General features: G+C 46.0%; 3 protein-coding genes across 3 annotated transcripts in view; 1 reads left to right on the top strand and 2 right to left on the bottom strand.

Moving 5' to 3' along the window:
- LOC142189935 (uncharacterized) overlaps positions 1–14,222 on the bottom strand; it is a 91,925-nt gene extending 77,703 nt beyond the window's left edge. Inside the window, exons 1-6 of the mRNA XM_075262261.1 lie at positions 13,967–14,222; positions 13,657–13,836; positions 13,455–13,578; positions 13,283–13,371; positions 12,194–12,296; positions 11,603–11,734 (exon numbers count right to left, since the gene is read on the bottom strand). Of these exons, the coding sequence (XP_075118362.1) occupies positions 11,603–11,734; positions 12,194–12,296; positions 13,283–13,371; positions 13,455–13,578; positions 13,657–13,836; positions 13,967–14,044 (706 nt within the window). The 5' untranslated portion in view covers positions 14,045–14,222. The remainder of the gene's footprint in view (positions 1–11,602; positions 11,735–12,193; positions 12,297–13,282; positions 13,372–13,454; positions 13,579–13,656; positions 13,837–13,966) is intronic.
- Positions 1–15,581, top strand: part of LOC142191151 (uncharacterized) — a 1,229,165-nt gene that overhangs the window by 1,133,954 nt on the left and 79,630 nt on the right. The window lies entirely within an intron of this gene.
- On the bottom strand, positions 9,416–11,555 carry LOC142207910 (uncharacterized). The gene is made up of 3 exons (XM_075276714.1): positions 10,766–11,555; positions 10,337–10,617; positions 9,416–9,664 (listed from the first exon to the last, which is right to left on the bottom strand). Exons 1-3 carry the CDS (start codon positions 11,553–11,555, stop codon positions 9,416–9,418), a joined length of 1,320 nt encoding a protein of 439 aa, XP_075132815.1.

The following is a 15,581-nucleotide window of genomic DNA, read 5'->3' as shown; positions in this document are numbered from 1 at the left end:
TGCTTCCCCTGCTGGACTTGGTGACCCTCCTGAGTCGAATAGTGGGATCCCCTGAAACAAAGCATTTTCTCTCATAGACTATAATGGGGTTCGATATTCGTTCGAATAGTCCAATATTGAGATGCTATTCGAAACGAATAATGAACATCGAATATTTTACTATTCGTTCATCTCTAGTCCTTACCCTCGCCAACCTATTGTAAACACGGCTCTGAGCCTTTTGGGCCTCCTGCAGATGTTCTCTAACCATGGGCATGACTGCCGCTATCCTGTCCTGCATACCAGCAATATGTTCAATAACACTTTTGTGGGGGGTGGGTTCTTGCTCCCACGTCTCTTTGGCGATGTCCAAGAGACCCCTAGGATGTCTGCTGCAACCAACTCCAAAGGGGAAAACCCAGTGGAAGCCTTCGGTACCTCACGGATGGCAAACATCAAATAGGGTAACAGAACATCCCAGTCTTTTCCATCCTTGCTCACCTCCTTTTTCAGCATATTTTTTAAGGTTTTGTTAAACCGTTCTACTAACCCGTCTGTCTGGGGATGGTTTACAGATGTACGCAACTGTTTGATATTAAAATGTTTACACAATTCCCTGGTGACTTTAGACATGAACGGGGTACCCTGATCTGTGAGAATCTCCTTGGGTAGTCCCACTCGGCAAAACATGGCGAACAAATCTTTGGCTATCAATTTTGCTGATGTGTGCCATAGAGGGATGGCTTCAGGATATTGGGTAGCCTAGTCCATGACTACCAAAATATGCTGATGCCCTCAAGTGGACTTAACTAAAGGACCTACCAAGTCCATGGCAATCCTATCAAAGGGCACCTCAATAATGGGCAGAGGTACCAGGGGGCTTCGAAAATGTGCCATGGGGGCATGCAACTGACACTCTGGACATGTTTCACAAAACACTTTAACCTCATGATATACCCCCGGCCAATAAAAACGCTGCAATATGCGGTCCAGCGCTTTTGTGGCACCTAGGTGACCCCCTAGCACATAGTTACATACATAGTAGATGAGGTTGGATAAAGACATTAGTCCATCAAGTCCAACCTATAACCCTACAATCCCCTACAGTGTTGATCCAGGGGAAGGCAAAAAACCCCATGAGGCTCGTGCCAATTGCCCTATTTCAGGGGAAAAAATTCCTTCCCGACTCCAAATCTGGCAGTCAGTATAAAACCCTGGATCAACATGTCCTTAAAATCTATAGACCATAACCTGTTATATTTTTCTCTTCAAGAAAGGCATCCAGGCCCTCTTTGAACTTGTTTAATGAATTCACCATCACCACTTCCTGGGGCAGAGACTTCCAGAGCCTCGCTGTTCTTACTGTGAAGAATCCCCTTCTATGTTTCTGGTGAAACCTCTCCTCCAGACGTAGAGGATGTCCTCTTGTCACTGTCACTGGCCTAGGAGTAAAATATGCTTAGAAAGTTCTTTGTATTGTCCCTTCATGTATTTGTACATTGTTATTAGATCTCCCCGTAGACATCTTTTCTCTAAACTGAATAACCCCAAGTTTATTAACCTCTCGTTGTCTTCCAGTCCACCCATTCCCCTAATCATTTTGGTTGCCCGTCTTTGTACTTTTTCAAGTTCACTTATGTCTTTCTTGTATATTGGGGCCCAAAATTGCGCACAATATTCTAAGTGTGGCCGTACCAGTGATTTGTATAGAGGCATAACTATGTCCTTGTCATGAGGATCTAGACTGTGGCCCAGTCTGAATATTTACCATTAACAAGTACCCTCTGTTTCCTATCAGTGAGCCAGTTGCTAACCCAAATGCATATATTTTCCCCCAGTCCCAACAATCTCATTTTGCATACCAACCGTTTATGTGGAACAGTATCAAAAACCTTTGAAAAGTCCAGATACACCACGTCCACTGCATTACCCATGTCCAGATACACCACGTCTACTGCATTACCCATGTCCAGATACACCACGTCCACTGCATTACCCATGTCCAGTCTTGAACTGACCTCCTCATAGAAGCTGATCAGATTAGTCTGACAGGACCGATTCCTCATAAACCCATGCTGATTGGGTGTTATAAGATTATTTACATTGAGATACTCCAGGATAGCATCTCTTAGAAAGCCCTCAAATATCTTTCCCACCACAGAAGTTAAACTTACTGGCCTATAGTTTCCAGGTTCCCTTTTACACCCCTTTTTGAAAATTGGCACCACATTTGCTATTCGCCAATCCTGTGGTACAGACCCAGTCATTACTGAATCCTTAAATATTAGATACAAGGGTCTATCTATAACCATGCTTAATTCCCTCAGAACTCAGGGGTGTATTCCATCTGGACCGGGTGATTTCTCTATTTTAGTGTTTTGCAGGCGGCGCTGCACTTCTTCCTGGGTTAAGCAGGTGACATGTAATTGAGAGTTAACATTACCCCTAATCATGTTGTTGGCCAATGGATTTTCTTGTGTAAACACTGTAGAGAAGAAGGCATTTAATAATTGTGCTTTTTCCTCATCCTCCTCCACCATTACACCCAGATTATTTTTGAGAGTACCCACATTGTCAGTTTTTATTCTCTTATTATTTATGTAATTGAAGAATAATTTTGGATTACTTTTACTTTCCTTGGCAATTTTTCTCTCAGCCTCAATCTTCGCCTCCTTTATTTGTTTTTTTCCACACTTTATTTTTCTCCTTATAGTTTTTTAATGCTGTGTCGCTACTCTCTTGTTTTAGTACTTTAAATGCTTCCTTTTTACCCCTCATTGCATTCTGTACCGTTTTAGTTAGCCATATTGGTTTTCTATGATTTCTGGCCCGCTTATTCCCATATGGTATGTGTTTTCTAGTGCTCTTATTTAGTGTATTTTTGACAATGTCCCATTTAGTTTGTGTCCCGTCACGTTGAGGACATTGTCCCAGTTTATGCTGCTAAGCTCCTCTCTCAGCTGGTTAAATTTTGCCTTCCTGAAGTTTAGTGTTTTTGTACCCCCTCTAATGAACGTCTTCTCAATGTGTACAAGAAAACTTATTATGTTATGGTCACTATTACCCAGATGTCCCCCAACCTCCACTTTTGATAGTGTGTCAGGTTCATTTGTTACAATTAGGTCTAGTCGTGCCTCGCCTCTTGTTGGGCCCTGCACTAGTTGCGATAGGTAATTGTCTTTTATTACTGACAAGAACCTGTTCCCTTTATTGGTCCTGCAGGTTTCTGCCCCCCAGGTGATATCTGGGTCGGTGAAATCCCCCATAATAATGACTTTATTCTGCTTTGCGGCCTCATCTATTTGTTTTATTAGTAGATTTTCAGCTTCTTCCATTATATTTGGAGATTTATAACAAACCCCTATCAGTATTTTATTATTCTTTGTTCCTCCTGTAATTTCCACCCATAAAGATGCCACATAGTCATTTTCCTCTCAGATGTCCTCACGCAGGACTGGCTTAAGGCCGGTTTTTATGTATAAGCAAACCCCTCCCCCTTTCCTATTTGTACGCTCCTTCCTAAACATACTGTACCCCTGTATATTTACAGCCATAGCTAGAGTCCGGCCATGTCTCACTTACCCCCACCATGTCATAATTGTCTTCCAACATCATCACTTCTAGTTCCTCCATCTTGTTAGTAAGACTTCGGGCCTTAATATACAGATATTTCATAGATTTATCTTCCCTACTCTTCCACTGCCTACTGACTGCTCTAACCCGAACCCCTGCTCCACCCCCAGTTTCAGTATCTAGCCCTCTTTCCATTTCTACACTCTCTTGCCCTCTACATCTGTTACCCTCCCCCCCAGTACCTAGTTTAAACACTCCTCCAACCGTCTAGCCATCTTCTCCCCCAGCACAGCTGCCACCTCCCCATTGAGATGCAGCCCATCCCTAGCATAGAACCTGTAGCCCACAGCAAAGTCGGCCCAGTTCTCCAGGAACCCAAACCCCTCCTTCCTACACCAACTCTTGAGCCACTTGTTTACCTCCCTAATCTCCTGCTGCCTTTCCTGTGTGGCTCGTGGAACAGGCAGTATTTCTGAGAATACTACCCTGGAGGTCTTTGCCTTCAACTTGCTCCCTAAATCCCTGAAATCATTTTTAAGGACCTTCCACCTACCGCTAACTTTGTCATTTGTGCCAACGTGCACCATGACCGCTGGATCCACACCAGCCCCACCCAGTAATCTGTCAACCCGATCCGCGATATGTCGAACTCGAGCGCCAGGAAGGCAACACACCGTACAACGATCCCGCTCTTTGTGACAGATTGCCCTATCTGTTCCCCTAATAATTGAATCTCCCACTACCAGCACCTGTCTAGTCTTCTCTGCGCTCCTATCTCCCTTCTTACTGGAGCAGACATTCCCCTGACTTTCAGAAGTATCGTGCTGCAGCAATGTTACCCCTGTACTAACATCCCCCTCATCTGCCAATTTAGCAAACTTGTTGGGGTGTGCCAGTTCAGGACTAACCTCCCTGGCACTCTTCCCTCTACCCCGCTGCTTTCTGTCACCCAGCTAGCTGCCTCAAGTTCCTGCACCTCCATGCTACCATCCTCCTCTGCACTTGCCCCAATGAGATGCTGCTCTGTGAGCATCAAACTCCTTCCCAAGTTACCAATGGATCGCAGTGTTTCAATTCGCCCATTTAGATCCATGATCTGGGCTTCCAAATGTGCAATGTGATTGCATCTTTCACAACAGTATGCCCCCTCAAGCGGCTGCTCAAGCAGAGCATACATGTTGCAAGATGCACACTGGACAGCATTGGTAAGTATGGAGCTCATCTTACCTGATGGGGAATATTACAGCAAAACACACAAATTCAAATAAAAAATAAAAGGGTTTTCCCTGTAAAGTCCCTGAATCTAAAGTCACTTAATATTAAGTCACACTTAGACCAAACCACACTTAGGAACAAACCGCACTTGCAAGCTCCCACACTCGCTTAATACTTAGCTTTTTAATAGCTGCTCCAAGTAGGACAGAAAGCTGCAACTGATCCCACTGATTCTCTGGTTGTTTATGTGCCAACTCCAGCAACCCAGGGGTTGAATCCTCTGACCCTTGCTTCCCCCACCACAGAGTCCAAAATAGGGGAAAGTCCTGTCCCAGAATGAGGTCATGGGGCAAGTTCTTAACAACCACTACCTCATGTTGACTCTCTCCACAGGGGGTCTGGATGTAGACAATCATGGTTGGATAGACCTTTATATCTCCATGTATGCACAGGACCCCGACTGTGCTTCCAGTGACAGTCCCGTGGTCAACATAGTTCCCATTAACAAAGGTCACCCGACTGCCAGAATCCAGTAGTGCCACCACTAAGCACCCAGCCACGGTCACCTGGCATAGGTAGCACTCATCAACAGTGTCTGGGGTGGCAGAAGTGTATACAGGTGCAGCATAGAGGGACACCCTCCAACCCAGGCTGCAGTCAATGGGTTCAGTGGCATGGGGACAATTAACCGCAACATGGCCCGGCTCGTGGCACTCCCAGCAGAGGACAGTCCTTCTGCCCTGGATCGCTACCTTATCCTGGGGAGCCGAGATAAATTGGCCCTCTGGGCCTTGAGAGTTTGTAGGATTTGGGGGCGCAATATCGCTCCACCAACCCCACCAATGCATTGGTGTTTCTTGGGTCACCATGCCCCACCCACCTCTGGATCTTACCCAGTAAAGACCTCAGGTACCGGTCTACGACAACCCGCTCCACAATCTGCGTTGGGGTCAATGTCTATGGCTGGAGCCACTTCCGGACAAGTTGTACAAGGTGGTGCATTTGTGACCTTGGTGGTAACGCCTCCTGGTATTCACAATCATGGACTCTTTGAGCCCGGACATTCTGCCTTCATGCACTGGTAATCACATGTATCCTGTTCACTCAGGTCGAAAAATAAGCTTACTGGGGCTCAGCAACTAAGAAAGGAGCCAACACCTCTGCCCAGAGCTGCGGTGGAAGTCTCTCACGGGTGGCCACTCTTTCAAACCCAGTCAGATAGGCCTCTACGTCATCCTCTAACATCATCTTGGTCAGCACTTTACGGACCTCTTTTCTGGCATCCCGCTCTGGCTTTGCTGGGTCGGTCTTTTACTGAGCAGCCAGCAACATGGACATCTGCTTGGCCAAAAGACGGTTGGTCTACTGTTGCGCTGCATTAGCTTGCTGCTGCTGCTGACAGGCCTCTGCATGTCTCTGCTGCACAGCCTGTTAGTCTCTTGTTGCTGCTGATTAGCCAGTATCAGCTGTTTCACAATCTCCTCCATAGCTGTGGCTTTCTATTTCAGCTTGTGTATGTTTCACTGCATTTATGCCTGCATCCTTCACCATATGTGGGGAATCGCTCAGGTAGATGCTTGTAGCAGTGCAGGAAACAGGGACACAGACACTGGACTGCACACAAGTTCAGGCTTTATTCACATGTAGCGCATACACTGCTTTTGCAAAGCCACAGAATAAACAAAACAAAACCCTTCTCGGCTAAGAAACTAACTTAAACGTAAGGAAACTTTTTCCTGACTATACAGGAGACTGGCTACCAGTCTCCCACCTTGGCAACAACAACGGGTGGCACAGTACCTGCTTTGGAGGTCCGGTCTGGACAGTTCAACTCTGTCAGTGTGGTGTCACTGTCAGGATACGGAGTCGCCACGGTCTCCTTGCTGCGCGGCGCCTCCCTGGGAGACGTGTTAGGAGTTCTATTGGTTGTGCTTAGGTGATTATGGGTTAAATCTTTTCCTTGCTCTCAGTTTTCCATGCCATTAGCCATCACAGGTGTTGTGGGTGTGCTTTCTCTGCTGCTATTTAAACCCCACCCAGGCATGGATCCTTGCCAGCCATTCACTTAGTGTTTCCTGGTCTCCTGCTCTGTCAGATTTCCAGTCTGTGTGTCTTTCAGTCTGTTTATTGGTTTTGTATACCCGGCTTGTATTTGACTATTCCTTGTCCTCTGATTTGGTACTTTATTCCTATCTCCTGGCTTGACCTCTTGCTCGTCCGACCTCGCCTTCTCTTCTGTGTTTTTGCTGGGACTTGTTGTCCTCCCTTGTTCCATGCTATTTTGTCTTTGGTTTTGCATTGCATTCTGTTTAGGTGTGACCCCCGTGACTCCAGTCCCTAGCTCTTTCAGGGCCTCCTCTTCCCTGACCCTAGCCGCCTAGACAGTAGCGTAGGAGACGTGGCAGGCGCACTTCAATTAGGAAGTGCATTGGTCTGCCTCATCTCAGATCTACAGCATAGTTCTAGCCTCAGGGCCTATGACCCCTTTTGTCATTAGTTGCACAGTGTTGCTTTCCCAGCTGTGTCACTTTGCACTGCCTGACCCTGACTCCAATCCTTACAGGCACACTGCTAGTCTTCACACAAAGACTGTTATTAGGACCTGATTAGTGAGCTGACCTCCCTGATGTGAGTCTTTACCAAACACCCTTTAGCTGCCTGGCTGGAATATACTTGTCTTTCCAGACTACACCCTTCACTCTCTCACAATACTGAGAGACACTCTGCCTCCTCTGCCGGGGCCACAGCAACAAGTTGCAGGTACAGCTATAACTAGAGGGCTCCTATGTTCCAGCAGAAATCTCTGACCCCATGGAATTAGGTTAGAGCAGTGGAAGGAGCTGGCCTAGTCTGCCATGGGAGATTTTGATCAGCCTCAAGCGTACTGGCTGAGGGGTGATCAGTGCTGATTGGGGTGTTGCAACACAAACTAGATCTGGAAGAACCAAAACCTGATGCCGAACAGCCCAAGAGGCTCCAGCAGCTCTAGTAGAATGAGCAGTGATATCCACTAAGAAGGGGGGAAAAAAAACCTCAAAAAGGTGAGAAAGAGTCCAAAGATATGGAGCTGACACTTGTAAAGATGACACTGACTTTCCCTGCAGCTTCAGTCACAACAAGTGATGGTTCGTCCATCGATCTCTTGGAACAGCCACAACTGTCACAGATAGATCTCCCACATTTCTGTCTGGACTACAATCTACTGGCCATAGAGGTGAAGACACTCGGCCCCTGATATTACCAGCACACTGGAACTAACTGTACAGTCCTCCCTGACCCTGACAGAAGAGGAAGTATTACAGCCTAGTACGCAACGTGCAACAAGTGACTAACGCAGAGGAGAAAGTGGCCAACGGGAATCTGTAGGTTTGTGATTTACTGAAATGAGCAGAATCTTACATGATGGTATAGAGGACGTAGAGAATGGGCCCCGCTGTAGGGACATGAGAGGAATGAGTGTCCCGGAGAATGTTCCATCCAGAGATCTAACACCGATACAGGGGCTTGTAAAAGTCTTCACACCCCTATAGCAATACTTTGTAGAGCCGCCTTTGGCTACAAGTCTTTTGGGCTCGGTCTCTACCAGTTTTGCACATCTAGAGATGAGATTTCTGCCCCTTCTTTGCAGCCAGATTGGATGGAGCGTCTGTGAGCAGCAATTTTCATGTCTTGCCACAGATGCTCAATGGGATTTAGGTCTGGACTGTGACTGGGCCGTTCTAAGAGCGGAATATTCTGTGATCGAAACCATTCACTGGAGCTCGGGCTGGAGGTTTAGGGTCATTGCTGGAAGGTGAATCTCCTTCCCAGGGCCACAAGGAGGACGTTATAGTGTGTGGGGGCCACAAGGAGGACATTATAGTGTGTGGGGTCCACAAGGAGGATATTATAGTGTGCGGGGGCCACGAGGAGGGAGACTGAATGTATGCGAAGGGCTGAGAGCGAGCACTTACCTCGAGTACAGCAGCCGTCTGCTCAAGGACCTGTGATGAGGTCACAGGTGTGGGAGGAGTCACATGACCAGATATTAAAGGTCTCTGCAGAGCTGTGTGTGTGAGGAGAATGTATTAGAGTTGTGTGTGTATGACGCATATGTAGCGGAGCCGTATGTGTGTGATGTTTATGTAGCTGTGCTGTGTGTGTGAGGTGTATGTAGTAGAGCCAGGGCCGGCGTCAGCACACGGCATAGTGGGGCAAGTGCCGGAGCCCACAGAGCCTCTGGGGGCCCCCGGCACAGAACACAGGTGCAGCATTCTGCGCTGATGCTTGGCTGCCGTCAGCACTCCCCCCCCCCCCCCCTCATAAAAACCTGAAATTCTGTCTTGGGGCCCAGGAGGAGAGGGGGAAAGAGGGTTAGGGGGGAAGGCCAGCCCACAAGAGAGTTGGGATGCACAGGTGCAAGCCACAATATTTCCATTTCACCACCCAGAAAGGAATATTCCACAGATGGCTTGCCCAATAGTAGTGAAGGATGTGTGGGACAGCCAGACTTCCTTGTCCCCTCCCAACCAACATAACCAACCTGGGAATGTGGTGGCACTTGGTGTTCCATATAAACTGGAAAATAGCTCACTGTAAGCCACATAGTTTTGTGCTGGAACAGCTACCGGCAGGGTTGCCAAATAATAAAGCAATTTTTGGAGGAGCATCATCTTAACCACCGCAATGTATCCCAGAAAGGAAATATGCAAAGGCTCCACTTGTCTAAGAAAGCCCGGAGCTCGCGGAAAAAACTAGGGCAGTTAGCAGAATAAAGAGAGCTGTAGGAGCGAGTGATCTGGATTTCCAGGTAGCGAAGGAAAGCCAATTGCCATTGGAAATTGTAGTTACTTCCGAGGACAATCAGGAGAACCTGGGGAATATTAATAGGCAGTGCCTTGGTTTTAAAGGAGTTTATCTTATAGATGGAGAGATAGTTCTAGTCATCTATGACTCACAGCAGGATAGTATGAGGGGAGGTAAGGAGGACCCAGTTTGTGAAAAGGGAGACCTTAATATCAAAGGAGGGCTGTATCCTGGCCACCAGCATTTCAATACAGAGGACAAAGATAAGGGGGAGAGGGGACAACTTTGGTATGTCCCATAATGAATGGGAAGGGAACAGACCACAAGTGGGGGTGCTTCACTACCACCATCAGGAAAAAATAGAGGCACTGGATCGCCATAAGAAAGGCTCCCAAAAAAGCAAAGGCCTTCAGCGTGGCCAACATGAAGGACCAGTCCACACAGTCAAGGGGCTTCTCTGCATGTAGTCTGAGGAGGGGGGTAGGGGTAGAGTAATGATTGAGGTTGCTAATCAGGTCCACTGGTTAGCAAGGAGTTTCGTGAATATTTTCAAATCGATATTCAGGAAGGCGATAGTTGGAGCGTGTGACTCATTTGATGTTCAACAAGGTGTGATTTCTGAGTAAAACATTTCCCACATTCTGGACATAAAAATAGCTGCTCTCCTGTTGTATTGCAAAATTGACAGGGTTCTCCGGATTCCGTGATAAAGAAAAAGACGCAGGCCAGACACACTTAACAAGTTAACATAGTTTATTATGCAAATAATCCAGGAGTTACTTACCACACTGCCACGCCTCATTGATGCTGATCGGTGCTCATCAAGCTTCAGTGACAGGTCAATATGGATTGTCAGGTAAAGGCGTCCCAGTACCGCATCGATAACAAGTGCGCACACTGAAGCTTCATGGTGTGCAACCGACCTTATATAACTTGTGGGTGAGTTATTCCTGGAGAGCCCGCAGTTGGCACAGACCAGCTGCGAGTTATCCATCACCATTCTTGGAAATCCTTCTGCAAGAGTGGCCAGCTCAATTGGAAGGTTACCAAGAAAGTGGCCCACTGCTTAGAATAGAAGCGATAACAGCTGCGGTTATGAAGTAATGCTGAGAATATAACATTTGCTTGATACAAATTTAAGGTTACCTGAGCTGACCTCATGTATTTGAAACAAAATGGCTTCCCCATGCTTTCTTTCAATTTTATATTACACCTGTGTGTGTTCTTTGATGTTGAACAAGACTTAATTTAGCTATAAAACATTTCCCACATTCTGGGCCTGAATATGGCTTCTCCCCTGTGTGAGTTCTTTGATGGACAACGAGACTTGCTTTAACCGTAAAACATTTCCCACATTCTGGGCATGAATATGTCTTCTCCCCTGTGTGAGTTCTTTGATGTTTAACAAGATCTGTTTTTTGAACAAAACATTTCCCACATTCTGGGCATGAATATGACTTCACCCCTGTGTGAATTTTCTGATGTGTAACAAGATGTGATTTCTCAGTAAAACATTTCCCACATTCTGGGCATGAATATGGCTTCTCCCCTGTGTGAGTTCTTTGATGTTTAACAAGATCTGTTTTTTGAACAAAACATTTCCCACATTCTGGGCATGAATATGACTTCACCCCTGTGTGAATTTTCTGATGTGTAACAAGATATGATTTCTCAGTAAAACATTTCCCACATTCTGGGCATAAATAAGGCTTTTCCCCTGTGTGAATTCTCTGATGTTTAACAAGATGTGATTTCTCAGTAAAACATTTCCCACATACTGGGCATGAATATGGCTTCTCCCCTGTATGAATTTTCTGATGTGTAAGAAGATGTGATTTCCGAGCAAAACATTTTCCACATTCTGGGCATGAAAATGGCTTCTCCCCTGTGTGAATTCTCCGATGAGCATATAAAGAACATTTCCAAGCAAAACATTTCCCACATTCTGCGCACGAAAATGGCTTTTTTCCTGTGTGAGTTATGTGATGGGTCTCATTCCTCATGCATCCTATATTTCTCTTAATAGACTGTGATGAATTAGGAGACAGACCTTTCTTGTGAAGAGCTTGAGGTATATCTGGGGTAATGGCATGTTCTTCATATGGATCTTGGGTGATACCATGATCCTCTGCTTTATAATCTGTAGATATCAGATGTCCCACTGAACTCCTGGTACAGTCGTCTGACAAGAAGAAAACTGATGTTACTATTATTGAATAACATAACCTTATAAGTATATTCCCCACTGAGCTGCCGCTGCCTGAGACGCTTCAGACCGTGTGAAGAAGTGACGTCAGTGGCACAGGCAGCAAACGCCGGCAGCGCGGCCTACTTCATTAGTATTCACTGTGCTGAGACGGAGGTCAGTGATAGTGAATAGTAATGAAGCGGGGCAGGAGACGCCACCACTGCTCTAGGTCACTGTATTGGTGCTGGTAGTGGGTGAAAGAAGTGGGCCGACCCAGTCACAGCACTAAGGAAAAGGGGTGGTGGCCATTTCATAGAGATACATCACATAAGCTTCATTTCTGGTACAAGGTACCGGCCTCCTTTTTCCTTAGAGTGGTGACCAGGCCTCTGTCAGCACCAGTACTGTTCTGATGGTGACCCTTCTGTGCTTTATATAGTGGTGACTCCTCACCTGGGCGGTTCCCTGTAGGAATGTCCTCCTCACACTCCTCATCACCACTCACATAGGGCTCTGTAGTATTAATACTGCTCAGATCTTTACCCTGATGGAAATGCTGTAAGGAAAATATTGGAAAGATCAGCAGATAAATAGGGAAGTCATAGAGAAATGTTGGAGATGTGGAGAAAAAAAATCATTAATTACCATAATGACCAAATATGACCTGACAATACAAATATCTGAGCCAAATAGCAACAAATCTGAAGCTGGACATAGATATTAGATGACGGCTCAATGACAACCACAAGAACCTTATACACATGTATACTCGGCATGGATAGATGTGCTTCAGGATATTTCAGTGGCGGAGATCAGATTCTACCAGATACATCCAGTGTTACTTGTCTCATGAGGAAATAAAGAATCATTTAAGTAGAAATCTCTGAAGATGTCTCTCGACTCCTCATCCCAACCAGCAGTCTCCATAGCCAGAAGATTGTGAGAAGATCCAGACAACATGTAATGTCTAGAGATGAGCGAGTAGCATTCAATCAAATACTACGGTATTCTAAATACTCGATCGATTACTACTCGCTATTCGCAGTAAGAATTGGCCGAATGCTATACAGCGTATAGCATTCAGCCAATCAACGCTGGTTCTGCAGGAGGCTCGTCTTTGACGAGCCAAAGTTTAAGATCGAACCACAATGGAGACTGCTCTAATGTTAAATATGCAGTCTACATTGTGATCTGATGTTAAGTACCGCACTCCTGCCCAAGTACCGCACTGTCCTTCGCTCCTCCTCAACAATTCCCTCCTGCTACTCGTGGACTTGGTGACTCCCATTTGTCGAATATTGGTTTCCCCTGAAACGAGCATTTGATTCCCATAGACTATAATGGGATTCGATATTCGATCGAGTAGTCGAATATTGAGGTCTACTCAAATCGAATCTCGAGTATTTAACTACTCGCTCATCTCTAGTAATGTCTATGGTCAGCTTTATCCTCCATCTCCACCTCTCATTACACAAATATAAACCATCTAATACTGCTGGATAACCCAAGACTGACCACAAGGACTTCACAGCCCGTCTACACATCATAGGGAATATCTCCATCTACCTGATCATCCTGTGGAAGAAGAGGACTGGGACATCTCTCCGGTGTTGTCCTCTTACTGGATCTACCTGTAGGAAACACAGACAGGGACTGAATTCATTCTGTACATACAAATAATGGAAGTCCATGTGTATATAGCCATGTCTATTACCTGCTGATGTGAGGGGCTGCTGGTCCTCCATCATCACCTCCTTGTACAGATCCTTGTGTCCTTCTAAATACTCCCACTCCTCCATGGAGAAATAGACAGCGACATCCTGACACCTTATAGGAAGCTGACAACACAATGATACAGTCATCACCCCGACCCCTCCAGTTACTGTATAATGTCCCAGCATTCCCAGCAGTGTCACCTCTCCAGTCAGCAGCTCCAGCATCTTGTTGGTGACTTCTAGGATCTTCTGTCCATTGATCTCCTCCTGTATCAGGGGGTGAGGTGGAGGCCCCGGGAATGGGCTCAGGGTTCTTCCATATCCATCATACACAGGAGCCTGATAGCACCAACTAGAGGTCTTCTTCACTACTGTGTAATCCTGGATATGGGCAGACACATTAATAAATCTCACTACATACATGTCCAGAGTCCATCACCTCTCCAGTCATATCATCTGTTATTACTATAGATAAGAATGATGTCATGATGACATCATCAGAATCTCTCACCTCTCCAGTAAGCTGGTAGATGATCTCTAGGGTGAGATTTAATAGACTTTCCGCCATCTTGTTCCTGTCTCTTTCCATCCTTGATGGATCAATCAGGAATATTCTCTTATATAGAAGATACTGAGAGGATTCTATATTGTAGGAACCTGAATGGAGAGAAGATGAGACAATGTAATCACTACACGGAATCCCATGTAATAAATAGAAGAGTTGAGTCCCATTATTATCACCACCTCCTACTTCTGACGTCGGCAGCGTGTAGATGCTCACTGCTCTAAATGCTCTCTGATTGGCTGCCATAAATGCTCTCTGATTGGCTGGTGTTAATGCTCTCTCTCATTGGCTGGCATCAGTGCTCTGCCAGGAGCGTGACGATGCTGCAGGCCCCGACACTCGCCTTGGTGTCTGTATGCCGGGTCCGGATGCCGGGTATGTAAGTGTAATGGCGCCGATCTGCAGAGCAGTCACTATACCAACCAGCACCTCCACTGTAATGCCGAAGCTTGTGCCTGCAATCAGAGATCGCAGGCCCGAGCTTCGGCATCTCCGCTGTAAGAGTTAATAGAGGAGATGCCCTCTTCCCCCCACCCAAAAAAAGTTTAAAGTTAGCCCCCGGGGCCGGTCCCCACCAGCCCCATACATTTAAGGTTGCAGGAGTCGACCTGTTCCGATGACAGCCGGAAACCTAATGAAGGCTCCTAGGCATGCCATCGCTATATTACTATTGCGGCTGGTCATAGACAAGCAATGTATAGAATCTCCCATAGAAGGCAAATAGTGAAGAAAAAAAAAAAGTTTAAAAAAATACATAAAAGTTGTAAATCACTTCTTTCCCTATAATACATATAAGGGCGGGTTAACAACAGCACCCGATCTCCGTTATACAGGTTTCCGTTTTCTGTCAGCAGAAGACAGAAACCAACATTCATTGTCTGCCGGTGAGCGCCCATGAGCGTCTTCTGATCTCCGCGGCTTAACCGTTTTTTTGGGGTTTTTTTACCAGACACAAACTCCTGCTTGTCCGACTTTGTGTCTGGTTAAAAAAAATAAAATAAAACTGTTTCGCTGCAGAAGACGCTCCCCGGTGGACACTTTTCAAACCCATGAATGGGTTTGAAAACTGCCTGCCGCTTTCCGTCTCTTGTCCAGTTTCTCGGCCATGAAACGTAAACCTGCATAACGGAGATCGGGCGCTGGTGTGAAGCTGCTCTCAAAATAGAAAATTACTGTGAAACACATACACAATAGGTATCCCTACGTCTGAAAGTGCCCGGTCTACTGAATATAGAGTATCTGCAGTGCTCCTGTTCTGTTAGGAAGGGGTTAATAGGAGCACTGCAGAAGTTAAAAATGAAAATTATCCAGGGTTTCTCCATTTTAGTGCCCGATATGTTGTGCCCAACTTATGTCAGCAGAGATGCACACTCCAAAAACTGGTAGCGGGTATCCCGGGCACAACAGCTTTTAGAGCGTTCATCTCTGATACAAGGCGGGCACAACATATTACGCACTGAAATGACTTATTCCTGGAAAAATTTATCATTTTCACCTCTCACAATCAGATTCGTGTTCATTTATGGATAATAAGTTATAGCAACACTTGGGGGTTAAAAAT

Source organism: Leptodactylus fuscus, chromosome 1 (genome assembly GCF_031893055.1).
Source record: "Leptodactylus fuscus isolate aLepFus1 chromosome 1, aLepFus1.hap2, whole genome shotgun sequence".
NCBI classification, from domain to species: Eukaryota; Metazoa; Chordata; class Amphibia; order Anura; family Leptodactylidae; genus Leptodactylus; species Leptodactylus fuscus.
Note: the sequence above shows the minus strand (reverse complement) of the source record. Positions and strands in the feature narration are given on the sequence as shown.

Excerpts from the sequence above, each read along its gene's own strand:
- LOC142207910 (XM_075276714.1), bottom strand. The coding sequence starts at position 11,555 with ATGAGGAATGAGACCCATCACATAACTCACACAGGAAAAAAGCCATTT. Across the intron at positions 10,618-10,765 it reads ACATCAAAGAACACACACAG|CAGTGGGCCACTTTCTTGGT; the intron begins GTGTAATATAAA and ends TTCTATTCTAAG. Across the intron at positions 9,665-10,336 it reads CAATGAGGCGTGGCAGTGTG|ATAAACTCCTTTAAAACCAA; the intron begins GTAAGTAACTCC and ends TCCATCTATAAG.